The sequence below is a fragment of the Eptesicus fuscus genome, chromosome 13 (assembly GCF_027574615.1).
Source record: "Eptesicus fuscus isolate TK198812 chromosome 13, DD_ASM_mEF_20220401, whole genome shotgun sequence".
NCBI classification, from domain to species: Eukaryota; Metazoa; Chordata; class Mammalia; order Chiroptera; family Vespertilionidae; genus Eptesicus; species Eptesicus fuscus.
In genome coordinates this window covers 67,654,188-67,675,007 of record NC_072485.1, presented here as the reverse complement: position 1 = coordinate 67,675,007, position 20,820 = coordinate 67,654,188, and the positions used below count along the sequence as shown (strand labels likewise).

Below are 20,820 nucleotides of genomic sequence, written 5' to 3'. Positions count from 1 at the left end.
TTTGTGTATCCCATCCCTTCAAGAAATGAAGTGTTGCTCTAGCTCATTAGGCTCAGTGGCTAGAGTGTCTTCCTATGGATTGAAGGGTCCCAGGTTCCACTCCAGTCAAGGGCACATGCCCGGGTTGTGAGCTCAAGCCCCAGTAAGGGGCATGTATGAGGCAGCCGATCAATGTTCTCTCTCATCATTGCTGTTTATATATCTCTCTCTCCCTCTTCCTTTTTTATTTATGAAATCAATAAAAAAAATATATATTTTAAAAAGAGTGATCCTCTTAAAAAAAGAAAATAGAGAAGTGAAGTGTCTTGGTAGGAAAAAAGAAAAACACTTGGGAAGGGTACCAAACAGTAAGGGATAGGAGTAGAAGGAGGGTCTAAAGATGAGGATTTTGAGAGGATATGTTAATGAACTGTTAGAGGATTTAATGAGCACCTTCAGTTATAGGAGGTATGTACACAAATTTTAATGAGCAGCCTTGTTATAGGAGTAACCAAGATATAAGCACTTGAAAGCATTTTATAGCAAATAAAGATAGTAAATAATAGATAAAAATAGGTAATGAGATATTGTTTACGGAAATTTAGGGGTGGGAGCTATTGTGAGGATAACAGCTGTATAAAAGCAGGAATAGTTATGAAATTCAGAAATTGAGAATATGGGAGGCTGGCAATGATTCCTCCCCCGCCCCCCCTCGCCTCAAATTTCTCTAAAACCAACTCCTCGAGAATTCTTGAGTCCTAAAACTGGACCGCCGCCCCGAAGCGACCGTTCCCGGAACTCGTGTGGCCAGCTTGGCGTTGCGGTACGGAAACTGTTTGCGTGACACCCCCTCCGCCTCCTTCCTCTCCTCCGGCTGCGTAGGTGCCATGGCAACGGAGAGTGCTGGTGACCTGGCTTCCGGAAGCCGGAGAGCTACAGCTCGGAAGCTATCCTTGTCAAATGATGCTGAGTCCGGAGCGTCTAGCCCTACCAGACTACGAGTATCTGGGTAGGAGCCTTGGGGAAGGAAAGAAGTGCAGACAAATTAGGCGGGGGCGGGGTCTGTGTGGGGACCGGTCGAGCTGGGATGGGGAGGAGCGGGGAAGGGGGCGCGTTCGGGTCCTGAGCCTGTTAGGCCCAGCGAGACGGAAAACAGAACCTGGGGAGTAAAGAATGTCCGAAGTGTACGGGCTGTAGCTCGGGCTATGAGGATTGTGTTCAAAGTGGGATAGGTTAGAGTTGAGAATTTGGGGTCCTGTGGGGGCCCTTATTGATATGCTGGTAGTGGAGTAACCATGACACTTGAAGTGCCAAATCAGGCATTCTGTGAATAATCATGTTACCATTACATAGCGGCAACTAACAATTGTGAGCGTTTATTTTATATTACGGACTCTACTAAACATCTTACATGCATTCTTTATTGAATCGTCACAACAGCCCTGGAGGAAATACTGCATTTTTCTTCCATTTTGCAGTCGGAGAAACTGAGGCTGAAGAGGTAACTTACACAAATGAGTCCACACAGCTAGGAAATCTTGACCACTAAGGCTGTAGCTAGTACTTTATTGAGCACCGTCAGTGTGTAAGGCATTTCCTGGATGAAAAAAGGATGTATGCACACAAGTTTTAAAAAATTGATAGACCTTATTTTTTAGAGCAGTTTCAAGTTTACAGAAAATTGAGCAGATATTATACAGAGTTCCCATAATATTCCCCCTCTCCCCTACTCAGAGTTTCCCTTACTATTAACACCTGGCATTAGTATAGTACCTTTGTTATAATTGATGAGACAGTGTTGACACATTATTATTAACTAAAGTCCATAGCTTACATTAGGTTCATTCTTTGTGTTGTCAGTTCTCTGGGTTTTAATTAATATATAATGTCATGTAACTGTCATTATAGTATCATGCAGAATAATTTCACTACTCTAAAAATTCTCTGTGTTCTACCTCTTCATCCTTACCCCTGCACTCCAACCCTTGGCAACCACTAATCTTCTTACTGTCTTTAAAGTTTTACTTTTCCAGAATGTCATAAAGTTGGACTCAGCCAATAAAGTGGCTTCTTTCACTTAAGCAATATGCATTTAAGATCCCTGAATGTCTTTTCCTGGCTCGATAGCTCATTTCTTTTTTATCATTGAATAATATTCAATTGTTTAGGTGTACTGTACACATTTTTTATGAAAAACAATTCTAGTTTAAAATTTTCAATTGATAATACAGAAACTGGATTTAAAATATAAAGAAGTTAAAAAAAATAAAATATAAAGAAGTTTATAGTGAAAAGTCTCCTGCCACCCTTCTCCTGCCCCCTCCTGCCAGTAACCACTATTACTCGTTTCCTGAATATCCTCCCAGAGTTTATTTTATTATATACATAAAGGAGAATACAGTGCATACTTTTTTCATTTAATATATCAGAGTAATTTATCTGAAGAGAGCCTCCTCATTCTCTTTTTAGCTGTATAATATATAAATAATTTACTTAACCAGTTCTCCATTGGTAGACAATAAGTTGTTTTTAGCCTTTTGCTACTACTAAAAATACTGCACTGAATAACCATAACCTGTAGTTTTGTTCCCTTACTAGTATATCTGCAAGGATCAATTCCACAAAGTAGAATCTGCAGGTCAGGGGTATATACATTTTAAATATTGATAGATATTGCCAAATTGCCCTTCCTAGGTGTTGTATCGGCAATGTAAGAGCATGCCTGTTTCTCCATAGTCTTTCCAATAAAATAGATCAAGCTTTTGGATATTTTCAACCTGTTAAATGACAAATAGCCCCAGGAAGATTAAATATGCATTTTTTAAAATGAAGTTGACCTTCTTTTCACCAAGTTTAAGGACTACTTGGTTTTTGGAAAGGCATATATAGCCCTGGCTGGTGCAGTTCAGTGACTGGGCTTCATCAAGGGCTTGCTGATTCGATTGCTGGTGGGGGCACATGCCCGGGTTGAGAGCTCCATTCCCATGTGGGGGGTCTGCAGGAAATAGCCAATGATTTGTCCCTCTTACATCAATGTTTCTCTTTTTCTCTCTCCCTTCCTCTCTTTAAAAATCAATTTTAAAAATCTTTTTTAAAAAGGCATACATTTGACTCAGTGATCCCACTTCTAGGAATATATCCTAAGAAGCCAGAAACACCAATCAGAAAGAATTATATGCACCCCTATGTTTATAGCAATGTTGTTTACAATAGCTAAGATGTGGAAACAGACCAAATTCCCATTAGTAGATGAATGGATTAAAAACAACAACTATGGTACATTTACACAATGGGATACTACGCAGCTGTAAAAATGAAGGCTCTCTTCCAGACCCGTATGGCTCAGTTGTTGAGTGTCGACCTATAAACCAGGAGGTCACGATTAGATTGTTGGTCAGGGCACATGCCTGAGTTGTGGGCTCGATCCCCAATAGGGGGCATGCAGGAAGGAGCTGATCAGTGATTCTCTCTCATCATTGATGTTTCTCTCTCTCCCTCTCTCTTCCTCTCTGAAATCAGTATATATATATATATATATATATATTTATTTTTTTTTTAAAAGAAGGATCTCATCCTGGCCGGTTGCTCAGTGGTTAGAGTGTCAGCCTGCAGACTGAAAGGTTGCAGGTTTGATTCCAAGTCAAGGGCACATACCTTGGTTGCAGGTTCATCCCTGCCCGGGTTGGGATAACTGTGGGAGGCAACCAATCAATGTGTTTCTCTCATGTTGATGTTTCTCTCTCCTCCTCTCCCCCCGCCCCCCATCCCTACTCTCTCTAAAAGTCAGTGGGAAAAATATTCTTGGGTGAGGATTTAAAAAAAATAATCTAGCCGAAACCGGTTTGGCTCAGTGGATAGAGCGTCGGTCTGCGGACTGGAAGGTCCCAGGTTCGATTCCGGTCGAGAGCATGTACATTGGTTGCGGGCACATCCCCGGTAGGGGGCGTGCAGGAGGCAGCTGGTCGATGTTTCTCTCTCATCGATGTTTCTAGCTCTCTATCCCTCTCCCTTCCTCTCTGTGAAAAATCAATAAAATATATTTAAAAATAATAATAATAATCTATATATATATTTTCTCTATATATAAAAGGCTAATATGCTAAGTGTCTGACTGTCCCACCAGTCGCTATATACATGCACTGACCACCAGGGGGCAAACGCTCAATGTAGGAGCTGCCATGACACGCACTGGCCATTTACAAGGAAATGGCACTGTGGACCTAGCGCTGACAAAGCAACACTCAGCCTCCCCAAGTGGGACACAGGCTCTGCCACCACCCCAGAGTAACACCCACCAAATCACAGCCAACGCTGCCAAGACACTATGGTGCAAAATGAGGCCCATAGCCCAGCCCAGCCCGGAAGTGGTCACTGTGGGCGCTGGGTAATGATGTCACATAGCAACACCCAGCTTCCTCTCCCTAGCAACTAGCCTCCTTGGAGTTTCTTTTCTTTTTTTTTCAATACAAGTCTTTTATTGTACATCTTTATAGTTTCACAAACAAGTGTGACAAATTATTTGGCATCTCGGTGTTTCTATAGCTGGATAACTTAGATCTTATTTATCAGCCTGCTAAACTGTTCCTTTTTCAGAAACATAGATACCATCCAAAAATTTTTTGATATCTTTGTTTTTAACTGTTGTGGCTTGCTGAATCAAAGCAGCTGAATTTGATACAAGTTCAATGTCATTTCCTTCAAGAATCAACTCATCTTTCTGGGTTTGAGATACTGAACAAGCAACTCCTGACCTCATCCGAACTCTGCGGATATATTTTTCGTCCAAGAAATTTCTAATTTCAACAAGAGAACCATTCTCCTGAATAACGACGTTGATGGGGAAGTGAGTGTACACAGACCTAATTTTGTAAGGGAAGCCCAGTGTAACACCCTTGATCATGATCTGTACATGACTGAAGATAGTGCGAACTGTGGCCAGTTCCTTTCTATTTCCCCACCATTTGTCAACCTGGAGGCTGTTGTTTTTCTTTCCAAGAATACTGAGCTCTACATTGATGTGGTTGAAGTCCCTCCACAGTGTGCCTCTGGGGCTCTTCACAATAACTGTGTGTTCCTTCAGAGTGATGTTCACATTTTCTTGGATGTCCACAGTCCGATTGCTGAGAATGGTCTTTATCCTCGCAGGAGATGCAGCAAAGAGCCTCCTTGGAGTTTCTTCAGCCCAGGAACACGACTTGCTTTATAGCCAAGTGCAAACATTTAACTAAATGTCTGTGAAGCATTTTCCCATGCCTCATCTCATTTGATCCTCACAGACGTCCTGGAGTAGGTAGATAGGAGACTCAGTAAAATCCTATTTTCTTTTCATTAGCCAGAAAAACGGAGATTTAGAAAGTTTAGAAATTTGACCCAACTGAAAAGAAGAAATGGTGGACCTTGAAAATGACTTTAGGTTTTCTCACTGTGTAGAATATAGTCCACACTGCTAAAGTTAAATATTTTACCCTTCGTTCTCCCTGCGTGATCTACAATAATAATCTGCTTCATGTTGATATTTACTGCTGTGTTGCTGACAATTACCCGAAAGAGAAGTTGGGGTGCTTCACTGGGCTAGAAAAAGTTTAGCTAAATCAGAAAGCAGGTCTAATTAAGCAAGTTTATTCTATACATATCAAAGGCTAAGTTGACTTGTACATGCACGATACATATATAGCTCTCGCTGGCGCCAATTACATGCGTGTGTTTCAATCTGTCATTGTCGATCATGAATTTGGTTGACACTTCTATTATAGAGAAAGGGCGAATAGTGATATTAAAATATTTCTTCTAATTAATTTCCTTTCAATGTGCATGAATCTGTGCACTGGGCCACTAGTAATAATAATAAAAGAAGGATCTCTTATCCTTTGAGACAGCCTGGAAGGGCCTGGAGAGTATTATGCAAAGTGAAATAAGCCAGTCAGAGAAAGACAAGTCTCACATGATCCCACTTATATGTGGAATCTAGTGAGCAAAATAAACTAATCAGGGACTCAGGTTTCTTTCTTTTTCCTCATGGTCCATGAGGACTGAAGGAGCTCTCTGTTATCCTCTGGGGTAAATAAAACAAAGCTTTCAGTAGAATCAGTTCCATTTAAATACTTTCTACAAGAACCACACAATATCGTGCTTAGATTTTATAGCTTAATCACATGACTAATACTTAGCTGCAAGAGAAGCTGAGTAATATGGTCTTTATGCCAGTAGCCATGAATCTAGGAAAAATTGGAGTATGTTTCTAAGGAGGAAGAGACTGCTGGAGCTGGTAAACTAATAAACAAAAGAGATCCAGACACATTGAAACATGCAACAGACTGACTTATTTCAGAGGGAAGGGGTTGGGGAGTGGGTGGAGACTAACCAATGAACTTATATGCATATATGCATAGCTCATGGGCAGACAATAGTGCAAGGAAGGCCTAGGGAGGGGGTGGAAGCAGGGTGAAGGGCATCAATGGGAGGGGAAAATGGAGACATCTGTAATACTTTCAACAATAAAGATAACTTTTTAAAAAAGGCATGGATAGAGAGAGAGAGAAATTGTAGTCAGCCAAAAGGGCATAGTTATATCACAGATAAATTTACATCTAATAAATAATAATATCAATGTCTAGTAATACCTAGACTTTTGCTAAGGATTTTACATATTTTATTTACCCCGTACTCAATCTATTAAGTATTTGAAAAGCCTAGCCCATTATTTATTTTGTTGGGTGTTTACTGTTTAAATTATATGTCTCAAAGGCTTGGCATATTTAATATACAATCTAAGTGAAAAGAGGTCAGTGCCCCTGACTGAATAATCAGGTATTGCATGTTTTAAAAATTCTTTGGCACACCAGTTGAAAATCTCTGGCCTAAACCATTCCAGGCCATGATTACAGGTTCCTAATCCACAAAGTCAGTGGGGAATAGATCAGTTTATACAACATCATGAGAAGTTGTTTTCTTCACTAATAGTTGAGAAGGCAAATATAAGCCCTGGCTAGCAGATAGAAAGGGAAACCTATAGATATTTGGTGGTCCCTCTTATAAGTGGCTTTTTCAGGAAGACCAATTTGTGTCTTCCTGAAAAATGTCTTCCTGAAAAATGCTAATAATGAATCTACAAACAAATTAAAGTCTCAGGTTGGTTCAGTGTCCGACCATCTACCTAATCCTTGAACCCTGAACAAGTGCTCCTTAAGGCTCTGTGGCATTTAAGTATCTTAACTCCCTGTCTTAATCACCATCTGGACATTTATATTGCTCATACTGCTTACTGTTTTCCTCATGGTTCATCAAACCATACAACTCTGCTGAAATGCATTTATCTTTGGTTGAGAACAACCCTTGCCCATTTAAATTTGGTCTCTTTTAGAGGCATACTGTTTTTGAAGCATTCACCCTCAATTTAATGACCATTTAATGACTACTCCTTATATATTAATTTAATAAAATATTTCCTGGTTTAAATTTTTAAATACCCGTGGAGGGTTTTTTTTTTTTTTTCATTGTTTTTTCTTTTTTGAAAATTGTAGTCACTTACATGTATAGGCCTAGAGAAGAAAATATATATGGAGAAAAGAAAATTGCAGAGACTAGAAAGCTCTAACCATTCAGCGAAACAAAAGCCAAAGCTGAGTCCCTCTTGGTAAGTGTGTCAGGGACCTCTTTTTAGTATTCTGGTGTAAATTACAGGGGTACCTATGAATATCTCTAGGTTTCCCTTTCTATCTGCTAGCCAGGGCTTATATTTGCCTTTTCAACTATTAGTGAAGAAAACAACCTCTCATCATGTTGTGTAAACTGATCTATTCCCCACTGACTTTGTGAATTAGGAACCTCTAATCATGGCCTGGAATGGCTTAGGCCAGAGATTTTCAAACGATGTGCTATAGAAATTTTAAAACATGCAATACCTGATCAGTCAGGGCCACTGACCTTTTTTTCACTTAGATTGTCAAATAAAAAAATGACAACAGCCAACACACCAAATAGCTGTCAGATGTGAATGTCCTGTCTTGAATCATAAATGTATAGGTCATAAAATAGAGTTGTATCTTATTGGTCACATCACATAATAAGGTTGCTTCTCATTGATTACCAGAAATCTTTGTATACCAATTTAGGCACCTGATTTTTTAAAAAGGCACTTTGGTCCTAGCCGGTTTCTCAGTGCTTAAGAGCGTCAGCCCATGTACTGAAGGGTCCCAGGTTTGATTCTGGTCAAGGGCAAATACCTTGATTGCAGTCTCTACCCCTGGCCCTGGTTGGGGCACGTCGGGGAGGCAACCACATTGATGTTTCTCTCTCTCTGTCTCTCCCCCTCCCTTCCACTCTCTCTAAAAATCAATGGAAAAATATCCTTGGATGAGGATTAACAACAACAAAAAGTCACTTTGGAGCAAAAAGGGTAATTATTATTATTATTATTATTTTTTTATTGATTTATTACAGTGAGGAAGAGAGAGGGATAGAGAGTTAGAAACATCGATGAGAGAGAAACATCGACCAGCTGCCTCTTGCACACCCCCCACTGGGGATGTGCCCGCAACCAAGGTACATGCCCTTGACCGGAATCGAACCTGGGACCCTTTCAGTCCGCAGGCCGACGCTCTATCCACTGAGCCAAACCGGTTTCGGCGGTAATTATTATTTTTTAAAAATAAATCAATTATATCTATTTTTGTCAGATTGGCAAAAAATAGAATATATTTTTTAGTGTGCTGCAGAGTTTTAGTAATTAGGTTATGTGTGCCATGAGATGAAAAAGTTTGAAAATCGCTGGCTTAGGATCTTAAGATTGTTATAGAATCAGCTCAATGATGTTTATGCCTGCAACTGTCAGAATGTAGTGATAGAAATTATGTTAATGCTCAGGCCTAAATAGAGAGATGAGAGTCTGGAAAGGAGATGAAATAAGTATAGAACCCTTGAAAGAGTTCCAGCCTTATGCATACTTATTGGAAGCTTTTGCCAGAGGCTGAGGTGTGTCTGTGTATCTGATTGGGTGTGGGGAGCTCTCTAGAGCCCAAGGGCAGCCTGTTTTGGTCCCAGGTGTACAAAACACACCACCTACGTGCTGACCTGAGTATAAGCATGAGGGTGTGAGGTTTATTTTTTACCCCACCTACTTTGGTGAGGTGCATGCTTTCAGTCATGCTCAAAGTTGTCTCTTCTGTTTCCATGGAAACTGCTTATTCTCACTAAGGTTGGTAGTGGGTTGGCATGATAGATAACTCTTGGAAAACAGAGATGGTCTTTCTCCTTTGTCGGCTATACTTTTAGAGGAATCACAATAAATTGAGCACTTCATATATGCTTAGCACTGTGCTTTATCTTATTTAATCTTCCCAACCACCCTTAGGAGAAGGTTTTGTTATTAATCCCATTTTGTAGTTATTAATATCTCCTCATTTTACAAAGAAAGAAACTGAGGCTTAGGAAGACTAGTTGATTTGTACAAAGTCACATAGGTGATGATGCATATAGCAAAGCAGGGTTTCAAACTCAGGTTTATTGGATTCCATAGCCTGTTTCTTCCTCTCCACTATGAAGATAAAAACAAACAAATCAAAACACGTATTGCCTGCAAAGGGCAATGATCCTTGCTTCCCTCTTAGGATGGAACTCTTAAACAGTTTATTAGTTGCAAATAAGTTTCCTGAAAACAGGAATTGTATCTTACTTATCTTGTATACCTACCTGCCTTTCACAATGTAGACACTTAATACATACATATATGTTAAATTGATGCCCTAGTCGATTTGGCTCAGTGGATAGAGTGTCAGCCTGGGGAATTGAAGGTCCCAGGTTTGATTCTGGTCAAAGGCACATGCCTGGGTTACACGCTCAATCCCCAGTAGCAGGGCGTGCAGGAGGCAGCTGATCAATGATTCTCTCTCACCATTGATGTTACTATCTCTTTCTCCCTCTCCCTTCCTCTCTGAAATCAATAAAAATTTTTTTTTTAAATTTGAAGATAAATAATCTGACTTTAGGGTACCCCAAATGTGAGAAGCTAACAACCAAGGTTTATTAAAGATTTAGTATGTACCAGGTAATATTTTAAGTGTTTTATTTATATTAATACATATAAAGTTAGTTTCTTCCCTAGCTGGTTTGGCTCAATGGATAGAGTGTCAGCCTGCGGAATGAAGGGTTCCTGGTTCGATTCTGGTCAGGGCACGTGCCCAGGTTGTGGGCTCGATCTGCAGTAGGAAGCGTGCAGGAGACAGCCAGCCAGTCAATGATTCTCTCTCATCATTGATGTTTCTGTCTCTCTCCCTCTCCCTTCCTCTCTGAAATCAATAAAAATATATTTTAGCCGAAACCGGTTTGGCTCAGTGGCTAGAGCGTCGGCCTGCGGACTGAAGGGTCCCAGGTTCGATTCCGGTCGGGGGCGTGTACCTTGGTTGCGGGCACATCCTCAGTAGGGGGTGTGCAGGAGGCAGCTGGTCGATGTTTCTCTCTCATCATTGATGTTTCTAACTCTCTCTCCCTCTCCCTTCCTCTCTGTAAGAAATCAATAAAATATATTTAAAAAAATATATATATATTTTAAAAAAATGATAGTTTCTATTGTTATCTTCATTTCACAGATGAGGAAACTGCAGCACAAAGATATTAAATATTAAATAACTGGTTAAAAAATCATGAAGGAATAATTCTAATCCAGCAGTCCGACTCCAGAGTTCACATTGTTAAACTCCACATTATAAATACCTTGAGCAACTCCAAAAATAGGCTCCAACTATTGAATAGACTTATGCATGGATCCTGAAGTTCAGTGGCTCAAAGGGCTTAATTTGGCATTTCTGCCAGGAGGGGGCATCCTAGGAATCGGGATGGATCAGGGAACAGTAAAACTCCAGTTTCTGGCTACTGGACTCATGTCCTAGAGCAGTGATGGCGAATCTATGACACGCGTAGCCATTTCTGATGACACACGGCCACTGAGGCGGCCGCATGCCGAGGATGAAACATTTGCGAAATAATGTTTTTTCCTCAAAGTGACACACTACCCGAGTTATGCTCAGTTTTTTGGCGAAGTTTGACACACCAAGCTCAAAAGGTTGCCCATCACTGTCCTAGAGGCAGACAATGAGGAAGATAACTTCTAAAAAGAAACCATTTGATAGAGTTTTATTGACAGTAATCTATGTACTTTGAACTGTGTGACCTTTAAGAAGTTACTCAGCCTCTCTGTGCCTTAGTTTTCTTATCTGCAAAATGTAGCTAATAATAGTACTTACCTCATACCTCATACATGTAAACTTTTAAAGCAGTGCTTGGCTGCTATATTGGATCTACATTGTGAAAAGAGGGTGTACAAAATGAATAAGATATATTTCTTTTTAGAGTACCTGGGTAGGTGCTCAATAAATATTAGCTACTATTAGTATATTTTATAAAAATATGTAATACATATGTAATTGGCAGCCATGAAACTGTGCCTCTATGATCTCTTACTTTGGGGAGGGTAATTGACTCCCAACCCCAGCTCTGAATCCAACACCTTGTTCACACTGAAGTCACACTTCCCACGGGCTACTCCCAGCCAATGAGGGGGTAGAAGAGAGACATTTCTAGGAGATGGGTGACTCTTCCAGTGGTGACTTTGGCTTGAGGACTCGCACTGCAGTTCATTTCTTTCTTTCTCTTCATGCTCCTCTTCCCCCTGACCCTCTCCCACCCCGGGTCAAACCTGCATTGTGTTCTGTCAGCTCTCCCAGCTTCCTCTGGCTTTCTCCACAGTTTCCCCATGGACATTTCCCCTAGTTTACCTCTTGCAAGTCTGATCCTGTCTTGGTGTCTGCTTCTCAGAATACCTGGACTAAGACAGCATCCAACAGTCACTGATAACAGTCCCTTCCAGCCATGAGGTCAATACAGTTTCTTCAAGCCTTGGCAAAAGTTCTAATATATGATTCTTTCCATGTGGAAGACTTAAGTGTTACCAATGTTGTTGGGTTTTTTTTTTGTATTTGCTGATATGCATGCATATGATATTTACTTGTCTTACTGCCAGACACCTTTTTTTTTTTTTTGCTTTTGGATGAATCCTGATAAGCACATTTATTTCGTTTGAGTATAATTAGGGGACCTTCCAAATCCAACCCTATGCCAGGAAACAGTGCTGTTTATAATAAGTTAGCAGAAATACTCTTAGGACTTTAAAGTGCTTGGGTTATTGCAAAAAGGAAATGAAATAAAATATTATAGATATTACACTGACTTCCTAAATATTTGGAAACTAGGGCACTTCAAAATAGTAATGAACATATTCACAAAACATCTGTCCCTCTTCTTCCTTTCCTTTCTTCCCCTTCCTTTCTTTCCTCCCTCTCTTTTTCCCTCCCTCCCTTCCTCCCTTCTTTCTTCATGCTCTTTCTAGATAATGCAAGGAATGAATATAAATGTTCTCCCCCCTCCTCACCAGGCAACTTATGCCATAGATGGGAGATAGATCATATTCAGAAACTGTAACACAAAGTGACAGTGTAATAAGTGCTGTTGTAGAGTGGGTGAGCTGTCTGCATGCAGCTGTGTTGGTGCTTTCCCAGTTTGGTCAGCCGCTTTTCAGTCATGGCAGGGACAGCAGTTCCCTGGTGGCCTACTTCTGGGATGTGCCTTTGGGAGTTGTTCCTGGAAGTTCAACTGAGACTGTTTCTTCTGCCTTTTCAAGGAGTCTGTAAGCTATTTAATAAATGTAATATCCTTTTGTTTGGGGGGAAAAGAACAAGTGAGTTCTGCCGAAACCGGTTTGGCTCAGTGGATAGAGCGTCGGCCTGCGGACTCAAGGGTCCCAGGTTTCGATTCCGGTCAAGGGCATGTACCTTGGTTGCCCTTGACCGGAATCGAACCTGGGACCCAGTAGGGGGTGTGCAAGAGGCAGCTGATTGATGTTTCTCTCTCATTGATGTTTCTAACTCTCTATCCCTCTCTCTTCCTCTCTGTAAAAAATCAATAAAATATATTAAAAAAAAAAAAAAGAAAGAACAAGTGAGTTCTAAGGCATGTTGTTGCTGACCCTCACCCATCCCCATTTCTCCCAAGGTAACTAAATTGCAGGCTAGTTCAAGGTTACTCTAGTGTTTTAAAATAGTTATATAAAATTTTGACCTTGCTTATCATCTACACTGATAAAAGAGAAAGATGCAAATTGACCGTACCTTTGTGACACCCACCAGCCAATCAGGAGTGAGTATGCAAATTAACCCAACAAAGATGGTGGGTTAATTTGTCTATGCAGGCACCGAGTGGCTGGGAGCGGGGCGTTCTGCACCACCCCAGCAGCTCTGGGCCTCTGGGCAACATGGGAAGGCAGAAAGGTGGCTCCGGCCAGAGTGAAGGCGGTGCCAGCAGCCCGGGGAAGGAAGGCCCATTCTTGCACCAATCTTCATGCATCAGGCCTCTAGTTTATACATACAAGTAAATTAAAATCTTTCCTCCAAATGCTGTCCAAAAGTTGGGGATCACAAATACCATGTTTGCGGATTGAGTAATCTTAGGAGGCTGAGTAGGTAATTAAAGTTTTAAAAAATAGGCCCAGAAATAAACTCACTACACACTGATTCATTTGCCTGTCACCATAACCATTATTGCTTGTCTCATTTTTGGTTCTTATAAGTGTATTTCTAATAGCACATGATCTCACTCATCTAGGGGAAATAATGAACAACATAGACTGATGAACAAGAACAGACCCAGAAACAAGGAGGCATGGACCAGACTGTCGGGCCTCGGGGGGAGGGTAGGGAAGGGTGGGGATAAAGGGGGAGATCAACCAAAGGACTTGTGTGCAGGCATATGAGCCTAACCAGCGGTTAAGGACAACAGGGGGGTGGGGGCATGTGTGGGGAGGGGGGTGGGATGGAAATGGCGGGACGAGGACAAATATGTGATACCTTAATTAATAAAGAAATAAAATAAAAAAGAAAAAAGAAAAGAAATAGCTAGAAGGGGTCAATGGGGGAGAAAAAGGGGGTATATGTAATACTTTCAACAATAAAGATTTAAAAAAAGGAAAAAAAAGTTTTAAAAAATAATAATATACATCAGAAGAGACAAATGATCCATTAGCTTATTTCTAGTTCATCATCTGTTTCTATCCTTTTTAGCAGTTGTCACAATTACCTTATCTGTTTGTATACTTGGTTATTGTTGGTTTCTAATAGAACAGGAAGCCATAAGGGCAGCTTATCTCCAAAATCTAGTACAATGCTAGGCCCAAGTTAAATGAATGGTCTGCTTTAAGTAGAATAAAAAAATTTTTTTTTTAACTGGGAGAATGGAATTTGGTTCTATCATGTAAGAGACACTAGGATTTTTTTCCCTTTCCATGGATGAAAAAAAGGGATGACTGATTAAAATCTTCCCTGGATCCTTCTGGTTTTAAACTCCGATTATATCTAAGGTTAGTTTCTTGATTGATACCATAGTTTCTATGTTTTGTTACACAACAGTGAGATTTAATCCATTTTTTAAAAATGCCATTTTAAGCCCTAGCTGGTTTGGCTCAGAGCATCGACCTGTGGTCTGAAGGGTCCCAGGTTTGATTCCAATCCAGAGCACATGCCTGGGTTGTGGGCTCGGTCCCCAGTAGGGGGCCTGCAGGAGGTAGCCGATCAATGATTCTCTCATCATTGATGTTTCTATCTCTCTTTCCCTCTCCCTTCCTCTCTGAAATAAATGAAAATATATTTTAAAAAATGCCATTTTAAGAAGGAGGGAAATTTTGTATGATTTGGGGGCCTCTCCATGAGATCCTCAGAGTCATATGCTTTAAGACAGGAATTACCCTGATAAACTAATTCCCGGGTCCTCTGTGTTGGGGTCACCCTTGCACTACTTCCCTAGGGACCATAGGAAATAGCTCATTCTATGATTGGAATTTCAAGTCAAAACACATTTATCTGAGCAGAATTTTAATGATTTTTCAAAGAGAAGAGGGATTTTCCCAAACACATCTGAATTTACCAAATTACTGATCCCATTAGCTATGTTTTCTTTTAAGCACCTTTCTTTAAACAAAGCAATTATTGCTGAAATCATAAAGTGTATTTTTCAAAAAAGCTTTTGACTAAGTTTTGTTTGATTCGCAGGAACCCAGTAAAAGTAAATATTGTCTGAGAAGGCACTTTCAGGGCCCTTTCTTTTTCTTCATTGAATTAGCTTTTTAAAGCACTATTCTTTGGAGAGAGTAAGAGCTTTTTCCCAGCTGTCCTATTATTGTGTAGCTCAAGGTCTTGCTCTGAGATTACAGGTAATTGTGATAAAACACAAGCTTCAGTTTCTGTAATCTCAGGCAGAAATCTGTTTGTACCCCAGGCCTTCATATCAGGTGTTTGTTAAATTCAGACTTCTCTCACCTGGGGTAGTCCCACTGGTGCCCAGTAAACAGAGATGTGTGGCAGAGATAGGGCTGCATTCGGGCCATTGCCCTCTATTTCTCTTTCAAAATCATGTGGCAGAACTCCTGTGGCCAACTTACATACAGCATGCACAAAATGGGAAAATTATGTATTTTAAAATAGGCATGTTTGAAACAATAACACTTTGAATATGACTAAACGCCACATGTCTTTGGCTTTGCTTCTCGGACAGGCTGCCAGAACCACTCTGCTCCATGGTTCTCATGCCCCAAAGTCCTGCAAATTGACACGTAAGTAGGCAACACACAAAGAAGCTCAGCCCATTGAGAAAGTGAGTTTGGGCACTTGGGCTGGCCTCCTTTTCTCTCTATGGGCAGTTCTTTCCAGCTTCAGTTCTTCTGCCCCATCTTAGTTTTGTGTGGGGGGTTTTTTTTTCTTTTTTTTTTTTTTTTTTTTTTTTTCCAGAAAGGAGAGATTAAATGTGTCTGGTATTTCAGCATGTTAACTGCACAGGCAACATGAGGCTAGCACTCAGGCCAGTGTTCAGCCTGTCATATGGAAGAAATTGCCTTTCAGGAGAGATTATAATTGTGTATGTAGCCACACAAATGCACATTCTGCCTGGAGGAAAATGCATAGAAGAGGAGGCCTCATGCTGCCACTCAGGCCTCTTTGTGGAAGGCTGCATAAGAAGCCCTTATTGGCATAGTCAACTCTTTTGGGTTTAATGAGTCACGTTTTTGTGTGATGCCTACTTCAAAAAAAAAATAAGAAGAAGAAGAAATGCACTCTTCCTCAAGTGATTTGCTTTGATTTTATTGGCTCTACAGCTTTGTTTAAGAGTTTTGTACATTTCTGATGACATCATTTATAATGCTAGTGCACAGACAGTAAACAAAAAATAATTTAGCTTTCAGGCATCTAGACAAAACGTAAATAGCCCAATTTAGAAAAATGATAATAAACTTGATAAACAGTGAGCACATGAGCTTAAAAAACAAGCGTGACCTCAATCCTTTTTGGGATGTAATGCTTTGAAAGATGGCGGTAGAGAAAAGTAGAAGCTTAGACACTCTTGAATTGTGTGCAGTTGAGACCTGAGTCCATGGTCTAGTGTTAATGCCAAGCAGTATGTTCTAGTTACTGGATAAAATACAAGTTACCATATGAGTAAGTTATTAAGCTCCTTGTCCATAGCATTTCACCTTTAAGAAAGGACATGGTATTATTGCCACCTACCTCACAGGAATGTTAGAAGATTGAAAAGATAAGCATATGGCGCTCTTTATAGGAAAGGTGTTTTGTAAATAGATAAAACTATTATTATTCTCCTTGATCAAATTTCCCAACAAATGGAGTTGATAAAAGCTACCTCACAGGGGGTTGAGAGGATGAATTAATTAATACATGTCAAGTATTTTAAAGTAAACTATTTAATGAGACCTAAAATTGATTATCTTTTTAGATAGTCTATAAACCACCAAACCTGATGTTTAGACACATGATTAACTTATAAAGTCTTACATGTGCAGTGCAGTCAATCTTTGGCCTTGTCTTCAAGGGTTGGCATGGTAGAGAATGGTGAATATATAGTTAGAAGAAAATGGGTTAGTTCTTCAGGGGGAATGACCGGGCCTTTTTTCTCTTCAAGGTTGCCTACAAATAGCCACTGGAGTCTTGCTAATCTTTGTTGCCATGTCTAGACATAAGGACTGTTTTGACCTTTGCTCTTCCAGTAAATATTTATTTTTGATCTCATAGTTCTAAAGGAGAAACAAATTTAAGGAAAAGAAGTGGTTGATTTGTCTCACATTGTGAACTTTTTATTATCCTATTAGAGGCCTGGTGCATGGATTTGTGCACTGGTTGGGAGTCCCTCAGCCCTCAGCCTGGCCTGCGGGGATCAGGCCAAAACTGGCAGTCCGACATTCGCTGAGGGGTCCTGGATTGCAAGAGGGCACAGGCCAGGCTGAGGGACCCCACCAGTGCACGAATCCATGCACCGGGCCTCTAGTATGCATATAAGATCTTTGGTTAATCTCTTCCCACCCTCCCCCTCCCCCTTTCCCTCTAGATTCATCAGTCTGTTCCATGTTTCCATGCCTGTGGTTTCCGCTCCTGTGTTGAGTGTCTTCCCCCTGGTGGTCAGTGCATGTCATAGCTACCGGACCTTCAGCTATTTGGCTGGTCAGCCGGTCACTTAGGCTTTTATATATATAGATTTCCTAGTAATTAAGAGAAAATAACTGTTGTTGTAGTGATAGGGGCAGAAATAGAATATTGGGGACCAGCTATAATTATAAGAAATATTAATTATGCTCTGTTAACTGTGATTGTTTTGTTCTGATTAAGAAGACACATTTTAACCTGGCTGGGAGTTGCACGTGAGACCTGGGAGCTCATCTGGAAATGCAGTCCATCCTCCCCATCCTAGAGCTGCCTATTATCATGGAAAGATTAACAACCTTGTTGCAGAAACCAGGGCTGCCAGCCCTTTGAAGACCCCCAGCCTTTGCATACCCATAGGGCTTTGCAAATCTCCAGCCTGCATTACCTGTTAACTGCCCATTTGGCATACCCTTTTGCCTATTCCCTATGTAATCTTTGTCCTTCTACCCAATATAAGCAACTGGCTTATCGTGGGGTGCAGAGCAGATTTCTGTGGCTGACCTGCTGCTCTCCCATACTGCTAGCAGTATTGGAATAAATGCTCATATATGATTCAACCCTGTCTCTGCTTAATTGGCTCAAGCAGTGACAGGCAGCACGGACCCATTGATTGTCCAGTTACAGAAGGATCTGACATTGGTTCCCCAGCTGAAAGTTCTTAAACTCAGCCAAGTAATAAAAACAGCTTTGGTTGTTATCTTGACAGAGGAAGGGACACCAGAAAATTATATACTAGAAGCCCAGTGCACGAGATTCATACACTGGTGTGGGGTGGGGCCTCAGCCTGGCCTGCACCCTCTTGTAGTCCAGGACCCCTCAGGGGATGTCCGCCTGCTGGCTTAGGCCCGATCCTCCCAGGATATAGGAGGTAGGATCTGCTCTAGGAAGTCATCATAGGATTTCAGGCTAACTGGACATGGTTTCTGGGGGTGCCTCAGTTGTAGCCATTTCCAGTCAGTAGAAAGGGAAAAGAGAAGGAGTGAATCCAGGGTAAACACCTTTTAAGCAATTAGGCAAAATTTGTAAACATTTGTGCTCACATTTCATTAGTGAAAACTTAATATAAGGCCCCTGCTAATTGTAAAGGAGCCTGGGGATTGAATCCAACAATACAATCATGTGTGCAAGAAGAAAAGGAGCATAGATTTTGAGGGATGCAAACAATAATCTGCCACACTTAGAATGTACAGTGAAGATGTCTCTCCCACTCAAGGTGAGGTGTATTGTTGGTGGCTGCTTGTCCTTATTCATAGGCAAAGCATGAATATACCTGCACATATCTTCCCTGGGGATCAAGCCCGCAACCTGGGCATGTGCCCTGTCCAGGAATCGAACCTATGACCTCTTGGTACCTGGGTTGATGCTCAACCACTGAGCCACACCGGTCATGCCAAAATTTTCTTAATCCCTGATATGCTGCCATCTTCAACTCTTTGTTTTTATTAGTCTGTGTATTCTTTTATTGAGCTATAATTTTATATAATACCATAAAATCCACCCTTTTATAGTACACAATTCAGTGTTTTTCAGTCTATTCACAAGATTGTGCAAGCCCCAGCACAATCTAATTCCAGAACATTTTCATCACCTTAAAAAAAGAAAGGCCATCTCAATTAGCAGTCACTCCCATTTCCCTCTATACCCAATCCCTGGCAAGCACTAATCTATATTCTGTCTCTATGGATTTGCCTATTCTGGACATTTTATATAAAAGTTCTTGCTGTGCCCTAGCCAATTTGGCTCAGTGGATAGAGCGTCAGTCTGCGGACTGAAGGGTCCCAGGATAAATTCCAGTCAAGGGCACATGCCCAGGTTGTAGGCTCAATCCCCAGTAGGGGGCGTACAGGAGGCAGCCAATCAGTAATTCTCTCTCATCATTGGTGTTTCTATCTCTCTCTCCCTCTCTGAAATCAATCTATCTATCTATCTATCTATCTATCTATCTATCTATCTATCTATCTATCTATCTATCTTCTTGCCACAACAAGGGAATTGGTAAATTATAGTATAATCAACAATGGAATATTATGCTGCAATGAGAATTAATGAACAACGGCTCATAGCTATATGGATCAACCTCACAAACATGATATTGAATGAAAGAAGCCAGACACAAAAGACTGCATACTGTATGATTTCATATACATCTCAAAAACAGGAAAAACTAGTCTATGAATTTAGCTTTGGGGAGGTCATTGTAGCTGGAAGGAAGTTCTAGGAGGTTTTCTAGGGCACTGGTTAGAAGTGCAAATTTATAATTTTTTGTATTATACTTAGTAAGTAGAAAGTTTTAAAAATATATGGTAATTAAATATTAACTTAAAAAAAAGCAAGTAAAATAAAATTAAAATCCTGGAAATGTATGCAAAGTACAGATTCATTTAATTTGTGACAAACTAAGTATAACAAAATAATTTGAAAAATTCATTAGTTGAGATAATTGGAAGGAATAAGAAAGGAATAAATTTATATTCACACCTCATACCATAGGGTGAAATGAATTTTAGTTGAATTAAAATGTTAAAATATTCTTATAACTAGGAGAAAATAATAAAGTATACTTACCCCTGAGATAGTTTTATGACATAAGTCAATAGTAGATATTTGAGGGCAGCTGCATGTATAGATAGAATTTGTTTTTTAAATTTCTATAGGACAAATAACAAAGATAAAAGTGACAGGATAAGGAAAAGCATGATGAATATGATAAATAAAAGTTATCATATGACATGTAAAGAAAATAAATGGTACAAGTATATGTCACAGACTAAGCCCCTTCAGGAGAAGTTGTCAAAGGAAATGATTTAAGAGTTTATGCATGTGTATCCTGGCTGGTGTAGCTCAGTTGGTTTAGTGTCATCCCGTGCACCAAAAGGTTGCCCGTTCAATTCCTCGTCATGGCATATGCCCAGGTTGCAGGCTTGATTCCCAGTAGGGGGCATGCAGGAGGCAGCCAATGATGTTTCTCTCTTCCCCTCTCTCTAAAAATCAATAAAAAACTTTAAAAAAAGAGTTTATGCATGTGCAATATTCTTTTTATTAATTAAAAATATTTTTTTTTCTCTTCCCGCTGCCTCCCCGCCCCGCCCCCTCGCATACCGCAATATTCTTTTGAAGGTGAAAACTTGAGTCAATCTGTATGCTCATCAATAAGGGAATGGTTAATAAATTATGGTATTTCTATAATATTACTATATAGCCATTAAAAGAATTAGTTATTAAGCACTGGCTCAGTAGCTCAGTTGGTTAGAGGTTGCCCTGATATGCCAAGGTTGAGGGTTCCATCCCTGGTCAGGACACATACAAGAATCAA

At 40.3% G+C, this 20,820-nt stretch overlaps 2 protein-coding genes and 1 pseudogene across 4 annotated transcripts in view; 1 reads left to right on the top strand and 2 right to left on the bottom strand.

Annotated features, from left to right (window-relative positions):
• The window catches only part of LRP4 (LDL receptor related protein 4), a 62,145-nt gene extending 61,277 nt beyond the window's left edge, over window positions 1-868 (bottom strand). Inside the window, exon 1 of the mRNA XM_054725711.1 lies at window positions 718-868. Coding sequence (XP_054581686.1) covers window positions 718-868 — 151 coding nt within the window. The remainder of the gene's footprint in view (window positions 1-717) is intronic.
• Window positions 867-20,820, top strand: part of CSTPP1 (centriolar satellite-associated tubulin polyglutamylase complex regulator 1) — a 160,402-nt gene continuing 140,448 nt past the window's right edge. For 2 of the 3 annotated variants that reach the window (XM_008146754.3, XM_008146753.3), the window contains exon 1: window positions 877-988. In XM_008146754.3, coding sequence (XP_008144976.1) covers window positions 940-988 — 49 coding nt within the window. In that variant the 5' untranslated portion in view covers window positions 877-939. Of the gene's footprint in view, window positions 989-20,820 lie in introns of all 3 variants that reach the window. The other variant, XM_008146756.3, reaches the window with a different exon arrangement.
• Window positions 4,538-7,253, bottom strand: LOC114233548 (60S ribosomal protein L9-like; annotated as a pseudogene).